The sequence below is a fragment of the Manis javanica genome, chromosome 5, assembly GCF_040802235.1.
Source record: "Manis javanica isolate MJ-LG chromosome 5, MJ_LKY, whole genome shotgun sequence".
NCBI classification, from domain to species: domain Eukaryota; kingdom Metazoa; phylum Chordata; class Mammalia; order Pholidota; family Manidae; genus Manis; species Manis javanica.
This window is the reverse complement of record NC_133160.1, coordinates 83,605,440-83,622,802: the sequence shown is the minus strand read 5'-3', so window position 1 is coordinate 83,622,802 and position 17,363 is coordinate 83,605,440. Positions and strand designations below refer to the sequence as shown.

The 17,363-nt window shown below is 37.1% G+C and overlaps 1 protein-coding gene and 1 long non-coding RNA gene across 2 annotated transcripts; one reads left to right on the top strand and one right to left on the bottom strand.

Moving 5' to 3' along the window:
- Positions 1-1,136: 1,136 nt before the first annotated feature.
- LOC140849580 (uncharacterized) lies at positions 1,137-12,577 on the bottom strand. The gene is made up of 3 exons (XR_012131632.1): positions 12,309-12,577; positions 8,807-8,908; positions 1,137-2,034 (listed from the first exon to the last, which is right to left on the bottom strand). It is a non-coding gene; the product is annotated as an uncharacterized lncRNA (long non-coding RNA).
- On the top strand, positions 12,557-17,122 carry RPL34 (ribosomal protein L34). Its single transcript, XM_017660767.3, has 5 exons — positions 12,557-12,624; positions 13,940-14,013; positions 14,096-14,195; positions 14,518-14,621; positions 16,987-17,122. Exons 2-5 carry the CDS (start codon positions 13,949-13,951, stop codon positions 17,069-17,071), a joined length of 354 nt encoding a protein of 117 aa, XP_017516256.1. The 5' UTR covers positions 12,557-12,624; positions 13,940-13,948; the 3' UTR covers positions 17,072-17,122.
- The last annotated feature ends 241 nt before the right edge of the window (positions 17,123-17,363 follow it).

The following is a 17,363-nucleotide window of genomic DNA, read 5'->3' as shown; positions in this document are numbered from 1 at the left end:
GAAATAGAGTACCATGATTTTAGTGATATTGTTCACGTTCATTGCCAGCACTCATTGACAGTCATGGAAGGATTTTAAAAAGATATAAGGTCCAATTTAAGATTTTCCTGAAATGTAAGGAATGTTTGCTAAGTATTTAATAATCAAAGACAGAGAATAACAGTGTGATTTACTCTCACAGATACCTAAATACATATGAACAAATAACATTTAAAAACTCTAAAAAAAGTTATTCTTGATCTAGCTAAGCAGGTATAAGATTTTAAGTTGAAATTGAAACTCTTCATAACACAAATCAGTAATAATGATTTTACACATTTTTCTAATATGAATCAGAGTGCAGGAGATTCTAACAGCAACCAACAAGATTATGTAATTTGATTGCAAAGAAGAAAAAAATGCAAAAAGATTTTTTTTTGGTATCATTAATGTACAATTACATGAGCAACATTATGGTTACTAGACTCCCCCCATTATCAAGTCCCTACCACATACCCCATTACAGTCACTGTTCATCAGCATAGTAAGATGCTATAACACAAGAACATTTTGAAAAATGTTTTGTCAATATTGGTAAGTTTAGAGTTGCTTTCAAAGTTTCTAATACCCCTTTGAACTCAATGTTAATAATTTAAATTGATTTAAATTAAGTGATTAAATTTAACACAAGAGTTAGTGAATTTACTTTTAGCTTCAGTTAGTGTAGTTTTAAAGCTGATATGCTTTTGCTTCAAAGTCAAATCAATTCTTCTAAATTCATCTTCTAAAAGATGAATCAATTTTGTTAACAGGGATACAAATCACTGAAGAAAAGTTTTTTGGAGATCAGTATATTTATTGGAAATTTTTAAGTATGTTTGGAACTGGGGCACGCAAGCCTACTTTTTATGAAATATATCGATAGATCATAAACTTCCAATGAAAATTTGTTCTCTAAATTGAAATGTACTATAAGTGCAAAATACAAACAAGATTTCAAGTACTTAGCATGAAAAATATTTTAATATCTCTTTTTTTTCAGATTTCATGTTGAAACACCAGTATTTCGGGTATACTGGTTAAAATATATGATTAAAAATAATTTCACTTCTTTTTAATGTGATTATTAGAATATTTTAAATATATGGCTCACATAATATTTTAGTGGACATGATTGATCTAAATATTGATTCCTTGTTTTCAATGCTCTCCAGTTATTCTCTCCATGTCTGTTAACTTTTTTAGTTTTCTTCATTCAACCAAAAAAACCCTTTATATTGATGTAGTTAAATCATCAATTTTTCATCTATGATTTGTACTTTCATGATCTGATACACTTCACAAAGATAATGTTTATTTTCTTCTACTGGCCCTGTATTTTTAGCTCAGTTAGTTTTTAATCCATCTAGAGTTCATCTTTGTGTGGTGTAAGTCAAAAGTCCAACTTTTTCTCCAGGTGATGAGCCAGTTTTCCTAATACCATATACCAAAAAAGGCATCCTTTTCCATTTGTTGTGGTAGTGCCATATTTATTATATCAAAGTCCCATATATATAAAGATCTGTCCTTCATTCTGTTCCATACTAGTTTTTGCTTTGTAATATTCTTTAATAACTATAGTTCCAATCATTCCTCATTCCTATGCCAATAACAGCTATAAACATCCCACCAAAAGAGTTTCTGTACTTTCCCTTTGCTTCATCAGCAACAGGTTTTGGCTTTTGAAGTATTACTATATACTGCCACTAGGACTCCCTTTAACTGGCCTGTAAGGAGGTTTTCTCAGTGAGTATCTAAGAACTATTAAACATTAAACATCTGCCTGTTCATTTTAGACAGAATTATCTACTCTCATGAGCTTAACAGACTGTATAATACTTGAAGCATTGTAACCCATAACCCAGTAAATAGCTCTCTCAATATAAGACTTCTGCAGGGGCTTGATTAACAGTGAATGGCCACAGGTCTTCAGGGGTATCCTCGAGACTCCAGTCTTCCAACTAGTACAATTTCCAACTTTTTTTGATACTGTGTTCAAAGGTCAGTGAAAACAACCTATGACAAAGAAGTAAATTCAAAATTATTGCATTCACTAAAAGACGATTCCAAGGAATGAGGCAGCTGTGGCTCAACCACTCCATATAAAGAATTTTCTCTATGGCTGATGGAAAGCTTGAGCAAAGGCACAAAGGTAAAATGCCTGTGTAGTGACAGCCTAGGGAGTTGTCCCTATAAAGTGTATAAAATTCTTATCTGGTACACCATGTAGATGAACAAACCTCTACTGAGCACCTGCTATTGTAAACTGTCTCTTCTAGCAGTTGGAGTTCCTTGGCTGTGAGTCATGCAGCTGAATAAAATGCCAAATAGCCAGGACTCAAGAACTGGAACCAAGACAGCTCTGTGTTCATAGGAATCAATAACCAGTCTTCCCAAGAGGAACAGATCAGCTCCAATACTCTTCCCTCTTTGGGTTACTCCTTATGAGTTAATTCTTCAAAGAAATCTAGACTCAAGCAGGTCCTCCTAGCATGGACACCAAGGGATCAGTCTCTTACTGAGTGGAATTCTTACTTACCTAATTCAACTCCATTAAATTCTACCTTTTATTCTCTGAGGGACCTTTGATTCCTTCTTCTCTTTTGCTTGTTAGCCAAAGTTGGTTTCTGTTGTTTGCCACTAATTTTCCTTGTCTCTTTTTTTATTTATAGTTCGACTCTTGGACAATTCCCTGTCATATACTTCATGACACAATTGTTTGTGGTAGTTTATTTTTGCCTGAATCATTATGGTAGATAGAAAATTAGGTTTTTATAAAAATACTTTTTCCCTCTGGTAGGGTGTAGAGGTTAAGGATGGAAAGTGCAGCAGGGCAAGGGCATGAGATACACAAAAAGACAGAAAAAAAGAAGAGAGAAGATGAAAGAATATGAAAATGATTTTGGTGTTGGGACAAGTCATTAAATTTGCTGTGGAACCTCATTCTTAAGGAGTCTAGGACAGGTAGAAGCTATGGCTTGAGAACTGTTACAATGCTGAAAAATGAGTATTGGGGAGGACAGTATAGGAACTATGGTTAAATGCCCAAAGCTTTAATGATTTTTAAATACTTTGGAAGGGAGAATGAATATATGTGAAGGCTAGTTAGAGCAGAAAATTCCTCCAGATTCACAGCAGCCCATGTTCTGAGGTAATGATGCTTAGGCCTATAACAGTTTTAAGAAATGTCAAGAAGAGTTTTGCTTTTTTAAAAAAATTAAAGTGAGTAAAGATTGCTTAGATAAGTTATACTTTTGGGGTTGGAATTAGGAAACATAAAAGTGGTAAAGCAGGACATAGAAGTTTGGGGGGAATCTTGAGAAGCAAGAACTGTTATTTCACTTCTGTTACTTGTAGCCCCTGGCATTACTCCTGAAAAAAAGAGAACATTCAAGTGCTCATGAGTAAATGGGTAAGTGAATGAATGAGTAAATGAAGTAGAAAAAAATCAAAATTTATGAGCTATGTTAAAGAATTCCAGAGATGCTACAAATTTCCAAGGGTAAGGAATATTCTCACCTAGTTCAGTTTAACTAAATATTTGTTAAATATATTTGATATATACCCTGTGCTCTGCACCTGCATTTGGGAAGGATACAAAAGCACAGTCTCCACCCTTATCTAACTCATAATTCTGTATATAAGGAAAGTAAGCATATTAATAATTATAATAATGATACAAAACTGAAGATAACACATGACAAAAAAGAGGTAAAACTAAAGTATGAGAGAAAAAATTTGTAGAACTCATGTCTTGTTTAGCAGAGGAAGGTTAGAATAGCCAGCATCAACCTAAGTGTCCATCTGTAGATGAATGGATAAAGAAGATGTGGTACATATATACAATGGAATACTATTCAGCCATAAGAAAGAAATAAATCCTACCATTTGCAGCAACATGGATGGAGCTGGAGGACATTATGCTCAGTGAAATAAGCCAGGTGGAGAAAGACAAGTGCCAAATGATTTCCCTCATTTGTGGGGTATAATAATGAAGTAAAACTGAAGGAACAAAATGGCAGCAGACTCAGAGACTCCAAGAATAAACTAGTGGTTACCAAAGGGGAGGGGTGTGGGAGGGCGGATGAGGAGGGAGGGAAAAGGGGACTGACGGGTATTAAGATGGGTATTATGTTTAGTACACATGGTGTGGGGGATCACAGGGAGAACAGTGTATCACAGAGAAGGGAAGGGATATAGTGGATCTCTGGTAATTTGCTGCGCTGATTGACAGTGACTGCATTGGGGTATGGGTGGGGACTGGATAATATGGGTAAATGTAGTAACCACATTGTTTTTTCATGTGAAATCTTCATAAGAACATATATCAATCATACCTTAATAAAAAATTGAAAAAAAAAAAGAATAGCCAGCATCAGGGATGTGGTTATTAGAAATATGCCTGGAAGCACTGGTAGGATTTCCAAAATCAGAAGCATTTTAGGAAGAAGAAATAGCATAAGCAAAAGCACAGAGCTAGAAAATGTCAGACATGCCCAGGAAGGCAGGCTGTGATCATATTAGGAAGGTCTGAAAGACTAGGCTAAGGAATCTGTTTAATTGTAGATGCTGGAAATCACTAAAGGTTTCTAAATAAGAGAGTTATGTGGTTAAAAGCAGTGTTTTTTAAAAAATGAGTTTGTCAGAGTTTTGTAGGACTTTGTTACTCAAAGATTGGTTGAGGACCAGAAGCATGAGCCTCACCTGGGAATCTATCAGAAATGCAGAATCTCAGGCTCTCCCAGATCTACAGTGATCTAAACCTGCAAAGTAGCGAAAGCCCCCAAAGTGATCAGTTTGCACATTAAGCTCTGAGAAGCACTGATGTACAACACAGTGAAAGAGGAATATTTGACTTAAGGAGACCAATTAGAGGATTAGCCAAGAGAGATGAACAATGACGGCATCAGTAGACACAGCAAGGCTAATGAGGGTGGTCAAAAAGGGAGAAGTCATGCATGACACAAAGCTTCTAGCTGGATGGTGATGGCATATTTGTGCCTTGCTCATATTCTAATAGATTAATCCTCCTCCTTTATTCATAAAGGTTATTATTTTCTTTTAATACATTTTCCTTGTATTTGTTCCATCTACCCATAAGCAAGTACCACTTCTCTCTGATTGTGCTCACAGGCCATAAAACAAATGAGAAATTTTCTTGAGACTTATTCTTAAGGGGTGCAGACTGCAACCATTGCTGTACCACAGGCTGCAGTAAGAAATCACATGAAGAGATTAGAAGAGAAAGAAAAAAGTGAAAATATTTTCTCTTGTATTTCAGGGTTTTCTTCCCTTCTGAGTTTAATACGAATCAAACAGGTGTGCATTCAAAGCACGCAAGTGTGTCTTCATCATTTTTTAATCATGAGCTTCAAGAAAATTCAGATCTTTCACAAAGAGGAAAAAATAAACGGCTGAGCAGTGTGACTCATTTACACTTCAAATATACTTTGAATTGGTTATTCTACAATTAATCAAATAGCTGATGTATCCCTAAAGTAGTATAAAGTGACACGCTGTGTGAAATCAATTGTTCTTTTCCAAAATCATTAAATCCAGTAGCCTGTGACTACATCCCTGCTAATTTTGGTACCAGTCCTTTCATCCTCCATTAACTCTGGCACGCCTAACAGGCTGTCAAGAATAATTTCCCAGGATGTAAATAATTCAGAAATTAAAAATTAATAAATAATAACAGAGAACTACTGGGAAATAGGACGGGTCAATTAGTGCACTCTGCATTCTGTTCTTCGCAGCGGGGTGGGTGTTGGGGGGACAGCCACATTCGTTACTTGAATCTTTCCTTCGATTCTGAGGTCTGATTTACAGCTCTTCATTACTGGGTCCAGTCAGACACAATTACCTCCATCACTATCACAGTTCCTAACTTCAAAGAAATGAATGTTTTCTTGTCTGCTTTTTTTCTCCTTGCAGCAGGCTCAGCTTGACATCCCTGGAATTTCTTCCATGCAGACTAATTAATAAGTCTTTGACTTATCATATTCACTTCTCTTCTTTGATGTGCTACCTTAGTCAATCATCCCATTTAATTAGAATTTCAATGATGACTTTACTTATCTTGTGGCTAGATGTAAATTAAAATAAGGGGATTTTAATTCTTTTTCGTAGGGGGTTATGACATTTTCAAAGAAAAAGTTTCAACACAAACATGATATTATGTACTTTCTATGTGGGGATGGAAGAACATTGTGCAAAAACATTTTCCTCTTGCCATAAAATAGTATTACTGTTGAGCAAGCAATAACAGAAATGCACTGAATTTTTCTGTACCATCATTTCACCAAGTCCTTCACAGTAAAAAGGGAATTATCTTGATTTGCATAAATAATTGGAACAAGACACAGGTCATATTGCCAGCAAAGGCAGTGGCTGTTTTGAAGAAAAAAGTATCTTCAGAAAGTCAAGGCTTTGATATGCCAATGCTTTTAACTTTTTTTGCCCTTTTCTGTCAATTCATGCTATTTTCCATCCTGGTAAATTCCACAGTGGTTTCTTTAGACTTCTTCCCCAAAATACCACAAGGAAATAAGAAGGTCCCCCAAGGACACAACAAACATTTAGGAAAGCACAAGATGTGACACTGATGTGCAAAATAACTAGTAAGGGAGTGAGTAAGGAAAGCAGCATTGTATTTCTAGAAAATAATACCAAGGCCAGTACTGACTAAGACTAAGCTTCCACAGTGTGCCAGTCCATGCTTTACCTCCATTAACTCTCCCAGCATATCTGTAATATGGGATTATTATTCCTATATTACAGATAAGACATCTCAGTGAGGTTATCTGCTTTCCTAAGGTCCCAAAGGTAGCTCCTGAGGAGGAAGAAATAGAGAAAGAATGAAAAGAATTGAGTTCAAACCTTTGAGCACAGCACAGGAAGCCTTCCATCATTTGGCTTCAAACAAGCTGTCTGCCAAACTCATGTTCTTTCTACTCTATTACATAAATTCACCCAAAATACATCTTCAGGCGTTAACCCACAATCAGATGTTAGTACAACATACACCTTATCGACACATTGTTGATGGTTGCCTTAATGTTTATAGACTTTGGCTGAAATGCAGTCATTGTAGTTATAAATAGTGAACTCAGTCATCATACATTAGTTTTAAATAGCAAGTACAAATAGAAACTCGTATTTTTTGTATATGTATGTATGTAAGCTTTGTATGTATATTACAAATACTAATACTTATGTATTTATAACATCTATAATAATCTATTATTGAATATATTTGTAACAAACAGAAAATCACATTTTGTATTTATATATTTATACATATATATGTAAGTTTTAGGATAAGAAAATAAATTTTTCTCACATTTTCTTCCCATGAATTATTTTTTCCCAATAATAAAATTAGCTTTTTTGTTTGTTGCATAAAAAATAAGTTACTAACAATAGGAACATCAATGGGAATTTCACACAATTATTCCATCCTTGCTCTCAATCTTTCCCTTCCTCTACTCTCAGTAACAATGCCCACTTAGACAACAGAGGTTATAGTAACCAATAGAAATTTATTTCATTAGTAAGACATGAAACCACAGCATTAATGCCATTTTGAAGCTAACCTTTCAGGGATTTAATACAGTTATTCTTTAACAATAGAACTTGGTTCATTTGCTACTTAAGATATGATTATTTAAATTAAAGTTAATTGGTTTCTTTACTCCCCTTTAGGGCTTTAAGCTCAGAACATTTTTATTAGAAAAATCTAATTTGTCTCAAGTTCCTATTTCTCAATTTTAGAATGGTTAAAATGTTCTGATATTTTAACTCTTTGTAGCAAAAATTATCTCTAAGCTTCAGCACAGAAAGGCAGTGCAATGCAGGTGACACATTTACCGAAAGCGCTCAACAGTAGTTCAGGAGAAGATGGAGCTGCAGTGTAAGGCTGGCTCTCAGTCTCTATCAGAGCTCTCAGAGCCGGAGAAAAGCTTGGGCTACTTCTGCTATTTTTCTTGAGGTTTTTAGTACAGATGGTCAACGGCTTACCATGTTTTGCCTTAAATTTTGTTTACTTCACAATGATGCGAAAGTGATCGCATTCAATAGAAAGAGTACTTTCAAATTCTGAGCTTGATCTTTTCCTGGGATAGTGCTATGCAGTACGATCCTCTCATGACGCTGGGCAGTGGTAGCAGCCCCAGCTCCCAGTCAGCCAAGTGGTCACAAGGGTAAAAAGCAGACACACTTAACAACCATTCTGTAACCCACACAGCAATTCTGTTCCTACTTGCAGAACATATTCAATAAGTTACAAGAGCTAATCAGCAGTTCATTATAATATAGGCTTTGTGTTAGATGATTTTGCCCAACTGTAGGCTAATGTAAGTGTTCTGAGCAAGTTTAAGGTAGGCTAGGCTAAGCTATGATGTTTGGTAGCTGAGGTGTATTAAATGCATTCTGAATAACAATTCAACTTACGTGTTTATCAGGATATAACCCCATTGTAAACTGAGGAAGATCTGTATGAATTTTAAAATGAAGACACGCCAAAGCAAGATTACAAAAATTGTGACATATTTTAAATGTTTACATTGCACAAATGAATTACAAATAATTGACATTGCACAATAATATACAAAACGCAGTAAAACATAATTGAGCTATTCACAAATAATCACAGGATCAATAAAATGTATTAATTCATGGAGCACTACAGGCTGTGTCATCCAGTAATGGGACAAAGTGTCCAAGTTCGACAATGAAAGTCTTTTAATCTCTTTCCTGTATCTCTCAATGAGTTTAAATATAAACTCACCTGGAAATAATACAAAAATTTTTCAAGTATTTCTTCAGTAGGAGGCTCACATCCAATGCTCCCTCTCACCTTTCCTTGATAGGCTCCAATCTCATTCATTCCCTTAAAAAAATATTTTTGCATGCTTATTGTGTGTCAGGTATTCTCTAGGCATTGAAAACATATTGGTCAAAAGATTTTTAAAGGACAAAACTCCCTACCACATGGAGCATAATTCTAGTGGAAACAGGTAATATATAATATTATATATTATATAAATAATTATATTTATATATTTGTAATATATATGCATTATATATAATCGATTATATAAATATTACATAAGTATATAAATAATATATAACATATAATAAACATAATACAAAGTACACTAGAAAGTGATAGACCAGGAAAAATAATACAACAGGGCTGGGGAGGAGGGCTAGGAGTGCCAATGAAGGACAGGAAATGTGTGATTTAGATGGGATGGTTAGGAAAGGCCTCCTGAATAAGTAGCCTAGTGAGAAGCAGTAAAGGAATGAGAGGCAGAGGAATATCCAGTGAAACAGAAACACCGTGATGTCTTTGTGCAGATTAGAAAAAGTGCCCCTCCTCCCTCCACCACCCCCAAATATTACTGACTACATTAATTGATCAGATGAGAAAATTCAAATTATCATCTTGACAGATATTGAGAAGGAAATTAACAAACTCAACACACATTTCTGACACGGTGAAAAAAAAATTAAGAAACAGTAATCAATGGCGACTTTCTTAACACATGACTTAGTGGAAAAATACTGGGTGCTTTCCTGCTAGAGTCAGGAACAGGGCAGAAATTTCCTTTACCTACACTACTATTTTTTATTGTTTGAAGTTCAGCTAATGGAACTGGACAAGAGGCATAAGAATTAGAAAGGAATAGGAAATTCACCTGGATAAGAAGGTCCCCCAAGAACACAACAAACATTTAGGAAAGCACAAGATGTGACACTGATGTGCAAAATGACTAGTAATATAATATACCTGGAACCCCCACCAAAAAAATTAATAAAAAATTCAATACCAATATTAAGAGAATTCAGTAAGGTAGCAGGATATAAATTAATAAAAAATCATAGCCTTAATAAAAAGAAAACACTAAAATGAAGTAATGGAAAAAAGAACATTCACATTAGCAACAAGACAGATAAAATACCTAGAAATAAATTTAATAAGAAACCCTGTATGAGTAAAACTGTAAAAAAAAGATGAATAAATAGAAAGACAAAATTCAGATTGGCTGACTCTAAAATGTATCTGGAAGAGAATAAGTTCAAGATTTCCCCTTCCACAGAAGAAAGGAAGAAAAGCTGATGCATATTAGCCCTGCTAGCAGTTAGGATTTACCAAAGAATTTAGAGTGTGGGACTGACAAAGAGGCAAAGTGACTGGTGGAAGAGAATAGGGAGCCAGAAACAGACAGGCCCACATGTGTATGGTTCTGTACATGACAGAGGTAACCTATCAGATTGTGAGGAAAGGAGGGTCTATTCAGTAAATGAAGTTGAAAAAAAATAAGGTAATAAATATGGAAATAAAGAAAAATGTATCTCTAACTCACGCTATAGACAAAAACCGACTTTAAATGAGGCAATAACAAGACTTTATATCATTAGAAAATATAGATGGATAAATTTGGCCTTTGAGCAGAAAGGGATTTTTAAAACAAAACAGAAAAAGCACAAAGTTTGATACATGTGACATTAAAATTAATAACTTCCCTTGAATAAATGAATTTCAAACCTCAAAGATTCCCAGTTCAAGCCAGAGAAGAAGTATGAGGTAGATTCACCTTATTTCAATTTCACAAAAGTTTTGTAAGACTACACACAAATCAATGAACAGAGAACTAAAAGAGAGAAAGATTAATAAAAACAAATGAGGTTCTTTGAAATGTTTAATAAGATCTCCAGATCTCTGACAAGGCTGATCCAAGGAAAAAAAGGAAATACAGATTGAAAGAGAAGGAATGTCACAGTGTAAAACTGAGTTAAGTATAATAAAGAAAAACTATGATAGTGAGACCACTGTTCTTACTGACTAGAGTGGAGAGGGGCATAGAAAGAAAGATAAATAAACAATGCAGCAGGCTGGGAAGGGTTCCCATGTCCTGTTGTAATCAACTGAGCAAAGTCTCTCTAGAAATACAGAGAATATATTCCAAGTAAATACATGAATTTGTTCATTCATTGAAAACCACATGTGGCTCTCTATACCAGCCTCCATCTCAGTGCCTGGTACAGAGATGAAGGAGACTGCAGAGGACAAAAAGCGAAGGACTGGGAAGGAGAGAAGTAACCCATGACTAAGACAGGGGAGAAGGGGCTACTGAGAGTGAGTGAAGGGAAGGACATAACCAGAGCCTGGTGTGGTAACAAAGATGTGAGGCCGAATGAAGCTAACAGTCCTCTTGGTCCAAGACAGATCTCTGTATGAACAGGGCACCTGCCCTCAGTCACTTGCCTGCTTTCTTACCTGGCAGTTGGATGAGAAACCCTAGAAAAGAACCTGAGTAGATACGGGGATATTCTTCAAATCCTCTTTTTGGGGTCAGTGCAGCTGGCTCATTGTCCTCCCTGACTGGACATTGCTCTTTGCTTCAGGAGCCTGCCTCACCCCGTGGCCAGGGAACAGACAGGCCAAGGACTAGCTGATGTGAGAGTAAAGGGCCCGGTTCCCTAGCCTGTTTGGGACAACTACTTGAGCCATCCTAATTCCAGAGTTCCCTGTTGGAATAGCTGAGACCTCAACTGCAACCACATTGTAGATCGCCTGCTCCTACCCTTCCTCACTTCCTTAAGTTTATGTTTTTTAAGAAATATTTTTTAAGAAATGCCCCCATACACCAGCATACTACTCTCTCTTGGTACATTTCCAGGGAGCCTAATTAAGATAAAAAATTTAAAGGCCCTTTTCAGTGTTTCTCTTTAGAGCCCAGACAATGTTCTTTACACATTTGGAGGTCACAAACCCCTTTGACAAAGAAGGCTAAGGATTCTCTTCTCAGAAAAATACACATTGGCACTTAATGTAAACTTTTACATACTCTTTTAAGGGTTTATTTTTATTTTCTCCTCATCTTTAAGGACCAAGTCAAACTTTACCACCTAAGTAAAACCTGAAGCAGCTCTTTATACACAGTCATGAGATTAGCCACCATTTACTGAGCACTCACTGACCCTGCGCTGAGTACTTCATGATGCCTGTGATCACGAAGTGACTCTGCAGAGCGGTCACTATTGTCTTCCTGTTGGAGATTTAAGGACTCGCCCAAAGTAACACAACTAACAATTAGCCGATACTGTGTTAAAATCCCAATTTGCAAAAATTGTGCTTTGAATGAAAGACGAGGAAAAAGACAGGCAGTTTACAGAGAGTGTCAGAGTTGGAATTAAATCCAGGTCTAACCCCAGATCCGGCGCTCTTTAGGTTAAAAGTGTCACAGCGCCCATAAGATCGAAAAAAATTGATTTTATCCCACCTCTGCCCTTTGCAGCTCCTTTGTCATTTGCATTTATCTCTACACCGAGGCAAAAAAAAAATCTTTGTGCGGCGTCGCTGTGGAACGCTGAGGCACAGCCTGGCCCCTCAGAGAGGCGGCACATCGGTGGTCGTACCACAGGTCGGCGCTATGCTTCCCGCCCACGGAGGGGCGCTGCGTGGCGTACGTACAACATGGCGGCGCTCTAGCCACCACGGCTCTTGTTCAGAGGTAACTTCCTGTCCTGCGCGGTCGTATTGACCTTTGAACTTGCCACCGCCTTTTTTTTTTCCTCTTCCGTGGACGGTGTCGAGAGGTATGGCTGCTTTTTTCCTTTTCACGTTGCTACTCCTTTTACAATCGGCTGCCATCCGGGAGTTGCGGCAGCCGGGATCCCTCAGGCCCAGTCTTTTGAGTTAGGGTGGAGATAAGGGCTCAGGAGGAATGTTACTGGTATACTACTCTTCGGCTTTTAGCTTAAGATACCCCTCGATCCGTACCTCTCCCCGTAGCCGTGAGTGGCCGACCAGGGCTTTACCTCCGTCGAAGTCTGGCGTTTGGAGACGATGAATTGTGGTCCCGCTGGCTTAGGCTGCGAAATCGTGGAACGTTTTCTCTTACGCCTACGTTCTAACACCGCCTGTAAATGTTCTTAGGGTTGGGGAGGGCGGACGACTGGCAGATGTGCGGGTTGTTTCAAAACGCTTTCTGAGGCCAATAGCAAAGGAGATAAAAATGTGTTAATAGGGAGTTTTCTACCTTGGTTGTGGAGATGCAAACGAATAGTTGCTGATTTTATCCCTCGCGATATCAGCTTTAGTGTCTGACCATTCTATTTTAGTGCAATGTTAGTAAGAAGCTTATAACAAAAACATTCTCTGATGAAATGGTTACCATACTTGGGATAAAAAATGCGTTTTTTTTCTTCCTTCTTTTGGTAGTTAATTGAAAAACGAAGTCGTTTATATAGGTGTCTGTCCATCAGATTTGCTAAGTAATATCCAGTATAATTTCCAGTTGATAAATGTAAAAAACAAACTCCAGCTTGATGCCATAATTTAAAGATACTGTACTAATATCAAAAACTATTACTAAATGACACTTGACCCCTCTGCTGCTTTGAGGCAAAAACTGAGCATCTACTATGTGCTGCACAGTATGTTGGGCAGGATAGTTTTCCTCCTTAAATCCTAATGATAGCTCTATGAACTAAGTAAAAATTCTAATTTAGAGACAACGAAGCTAGCCCCTAAGTGGCATAGGTGAGGAATCAACTTTAATGCTCAGGTGTTTGTTCTTCCTTTAAAAAGAGAGTTCCTCTAACTTGCCTCTTTGTAGCACTTTTCTGGACACAGCTCCAAATGGACTTGAGGAAGAAGCCTGATAACTAGAATTTTAACCAAGTGTCACATTTGATTACCATCAGGAAAGCAAACATTGCCTCTTAACACTCCTAACAGTCACTTTTAAAAATGAGTAGTTTTAAAATGTGAAATCTTTTCACAGTTAGCTTAATGTCAGGGTATTGTATATGAGTCTGTATATAACTAAATTATAAATCACATGGTGATGTTTTTTTATGGTGTGAATTATTTCCGCAATACAATTTTACTCCATTCTTCTTAATTTAGGCATTCAGAATGGTTCAGCGTTTGACATATCGTCGTAGGCTGTCCTACAATACAGCCTCTAACAAAACTAGGCTGTAAGTATTTCTGCAATTGAAAATACATATTGTCATTTCCTCTGCAAAATGCTGAGCTACTGCCTGTTCTCTCGCTCCCTAGGTCCCGAACCCCTGGCAATAGAATTGTTTATCTTTATACTAAGAAGGTTGGGAAAGCACCAAAATCCGCTTGTGGTGTGTGCCCTGGCCGACTTCGAGGAGTAAGTGATACATTGCTTGAAAAAAAATAACAAGGATGGAGCTGTTGAGCACTTAATTCCTTGGTAAGGGAGTGAGTGGTGGAGAGGTCACCGTTAGGAAGGCTGAGAATTACTACTAAGCATCTGTGATCCAAATCTGCCAAGAACATAGACTTTTAAAACCTATGTAACAAATAACAGTGAAATGCCATTCAGCTGTATCAGTACACCACTTCCCTTGTGACCTGGTGTAATGTTTACACTGAACACCTATCAAAAATCTAGGGCAATTTCTGTTTCTGTTAAAGCATCACAAAATAATCTCAATGTTTTCTCTGTGCAGGTTCGTGCTGTAAGACCTAAAGTTCTTATGAGGTTGTCTAAAACAAAAAAACACGTCAGCAGGGCCTATGGTGGTTCCATGTGTGCTAAATGTGTCCGTGACAGGTAAACATAACTCTAACAGGTTTTCTTAAACGTGTGTGTGTGTCTTGTACCACATATTTGTTATAAGAAGATGGGTGAAAAAGTAATTTATCTAAGCAAAAATTGAGTACTGTATAATCCTTCCTAGACTAGGGATAATCTGTGTGTCCAAACTAATAAAATACAGTAATTCATTAATTCAGTTAAGATTTGGGGACATATTTATGCTAGATAGAGAAATTTTATTGCCCTTGGTTTTGTGAGTGAGATAGGTAAGGCACTATTGTTTCATCAGGTGGATGGTCTTAACAGCATAGGAATGTGTATGTGTATATGGTAATATGAACTTTTGGCTGGAGCAGAGCATTGTAGGACTTGATAGAGAAGAAAGGTAGACATCACAAATTGTGAAGGGCCTTGGGACAGATTTTTAGCTTTATCCACAAAATTGTGACAATTGATGGGTTTTGAGCAGGGCAGGGAGACCTTTGGTATCCCAGAAACAAAAAGTGCAGCAGGATGGATAGCGAAGTCATTCTTTCCACTAAAAGTGAATATTTGAAATGCTTTCCCTACTTGGTTAAGGCAAAGCCTGAAGAAGTGGTACCTGCATCAAGACCTGAAGGCTGGGTGAGGGGAGGGTCACCAGGTGAATGTTCCAGGACAGGGTTTTCTAGTGCGAAGGATTGGTAGTGGTGTGGGTGGGGTAGAAGCAGTGGAACTTGTGATTATAATAATTACTCAGAATTTTTATAATCAACACTGTTAAAAGCCCATGGGAGAGTTTCTGTTCTCATTCTTTGTGAATAGCTTAAGTTCACATAGCTGGTGGGAAGCAGCACTTGGGTTCATCCCAGGATTTACTGGGATCCTTGCTCTTGGCCCTACTGAGTATATTAAGTTGCCTCCAAAGACCTACGAGGAAGGGTTTGAGAGGTACTTGGTCTAGAGTTTGCCTCCAGTTTATTCAGCTAGCTCTGTAAAGTGGTCTAGCTAAATTTCTAAACCAAATCTGACACCAAACTTTGGAGGTTCATTCTGTCTTTCAGGAATTGATTTGTAAGGAAATAGGAAGGCAAGTTACAGTAATAAAAATACAAGAGAAATAACTTCCATGAAATAACAGGAAAACTTAACTGTGATTGGAGTTGAGAGAAGTGACTTAAAAAGCTGAGAATCTGGGAATATTATTTGAGGTGGAACCTGAATGATGGGTAAGTTTTGGACAAGAGGTTGAAAGGGCATTGCAAGCAAGGAATGCACAATGGTTGCTTAGATTTAGCACATAGACTGGTGTGAAATGAGGACAAAAATTACAGGAGAGGTACTTTGGAAATACCTTTAAAGGAAGCCTTAGTTTCAAGCTGGTGGAGTCTGGCTTTTTACCAAACTTTGGTTCCCAGACTTTGCTAAACATAATCAAACAGGCACTTAGAATACTCAGATCCCAGCTCCTGGAGATTGGGATGGCCGTCTATATAAGTTCAGGGAATTTTTCAGGTCTTGAGTAAGAGTGGTATCAGTTGTATTTTTGTAATGTGATTATATCAGGGAGATTTGAAGAAGTCAAATCAGGGATTTGAGGCTAGGTTACTAGATAACCAGGGCTACCAATAGGGAACATAGGTGGGACAGGTTTCTGTGGGAATTAAATGAGTGCTTTATCTCTGGAGGTAACTTTGATACAACAAATGGTAATGAGTACCTGCTGTTTGCCAGGCTGTATGTGCTATAGTAACAGTGATCAATAAAATGCACTTCCTGTCAAGTAAAGGTGTGAATACAGAAATTACAAATTTTTCCAAATTTAATCTTTATAAAAACCCTGTGAAATAGGTATGAAATCATTCCTGTACCTTAATAGCTTGCCCAAGATCATGCAGCCAAGTGGTAGAGTTGGGCCCAGTCAGGCTCTAAGAGTTTATGCTCTTGTTAAAGTGCTTCTTGATTATTACCCCTTCATTTGGTTCTTGGTATGCAGCCCCTTTCTATGTTGTGTTTCACTGGAAGTTTTCAATAATGTGGTTAAGACATTCTAAGGCATTTTGCAAATCAAGTAATTATCCTGGATCCTAATAATGAAACAAGGTTAAATGAACCCTCAGAGAGCAGTCTACTGTGGGGTGATTTTATAGTTCATCATGTCTCAGAAGAGGAGAGGCAGGTATTACTAGCATAGAATTGAATAATTGCCCTGTTTTAAATGCCAGTATAGGAAGGAGAGTAGGCTGAAAGGGTCTGGTCATACAATTTCAGCTTTTTAAGTTCTTAATCTGCTTCATTTACTTTTCTGGTTATCTTCCCTGATTGCTTTGCTCAGTTCTTTTATACTTTTACTGCTTGTGTTAAATCAATGGTTTTTTTTAAACAATATTTTTCTTTCTAGGATCAAGCGTGCTTTCCTTATTGAGGAGCAGAAAATTGTTGTGAAAGTATTGAAGGCACAAGCACAGAGTCAGAAAGCTAAATAAAAAACGCTTTTTTTTGAGAAATAATACATGTTTATTGTTTTAAGCCATTAAGTTTTGGAGTGGTTTGTTACACAGCAGAAACTAACTCATAACACTATTTCTAATAACAGAACCCTACTATTTATCTCCAACTCATGTTGATTTTTAACTCTGATCTCTTGAAACCATTCATCTTTCTCATTTGAGTAAGTTACAGTTGGTGTCCCTGCATTCACCTGGGCCCCCTCCAGTCTTTTCTCCAACCTGTCAGTTTAATCAGGCCACACCTTCTGTCTAAAACTTCAACAGCTGT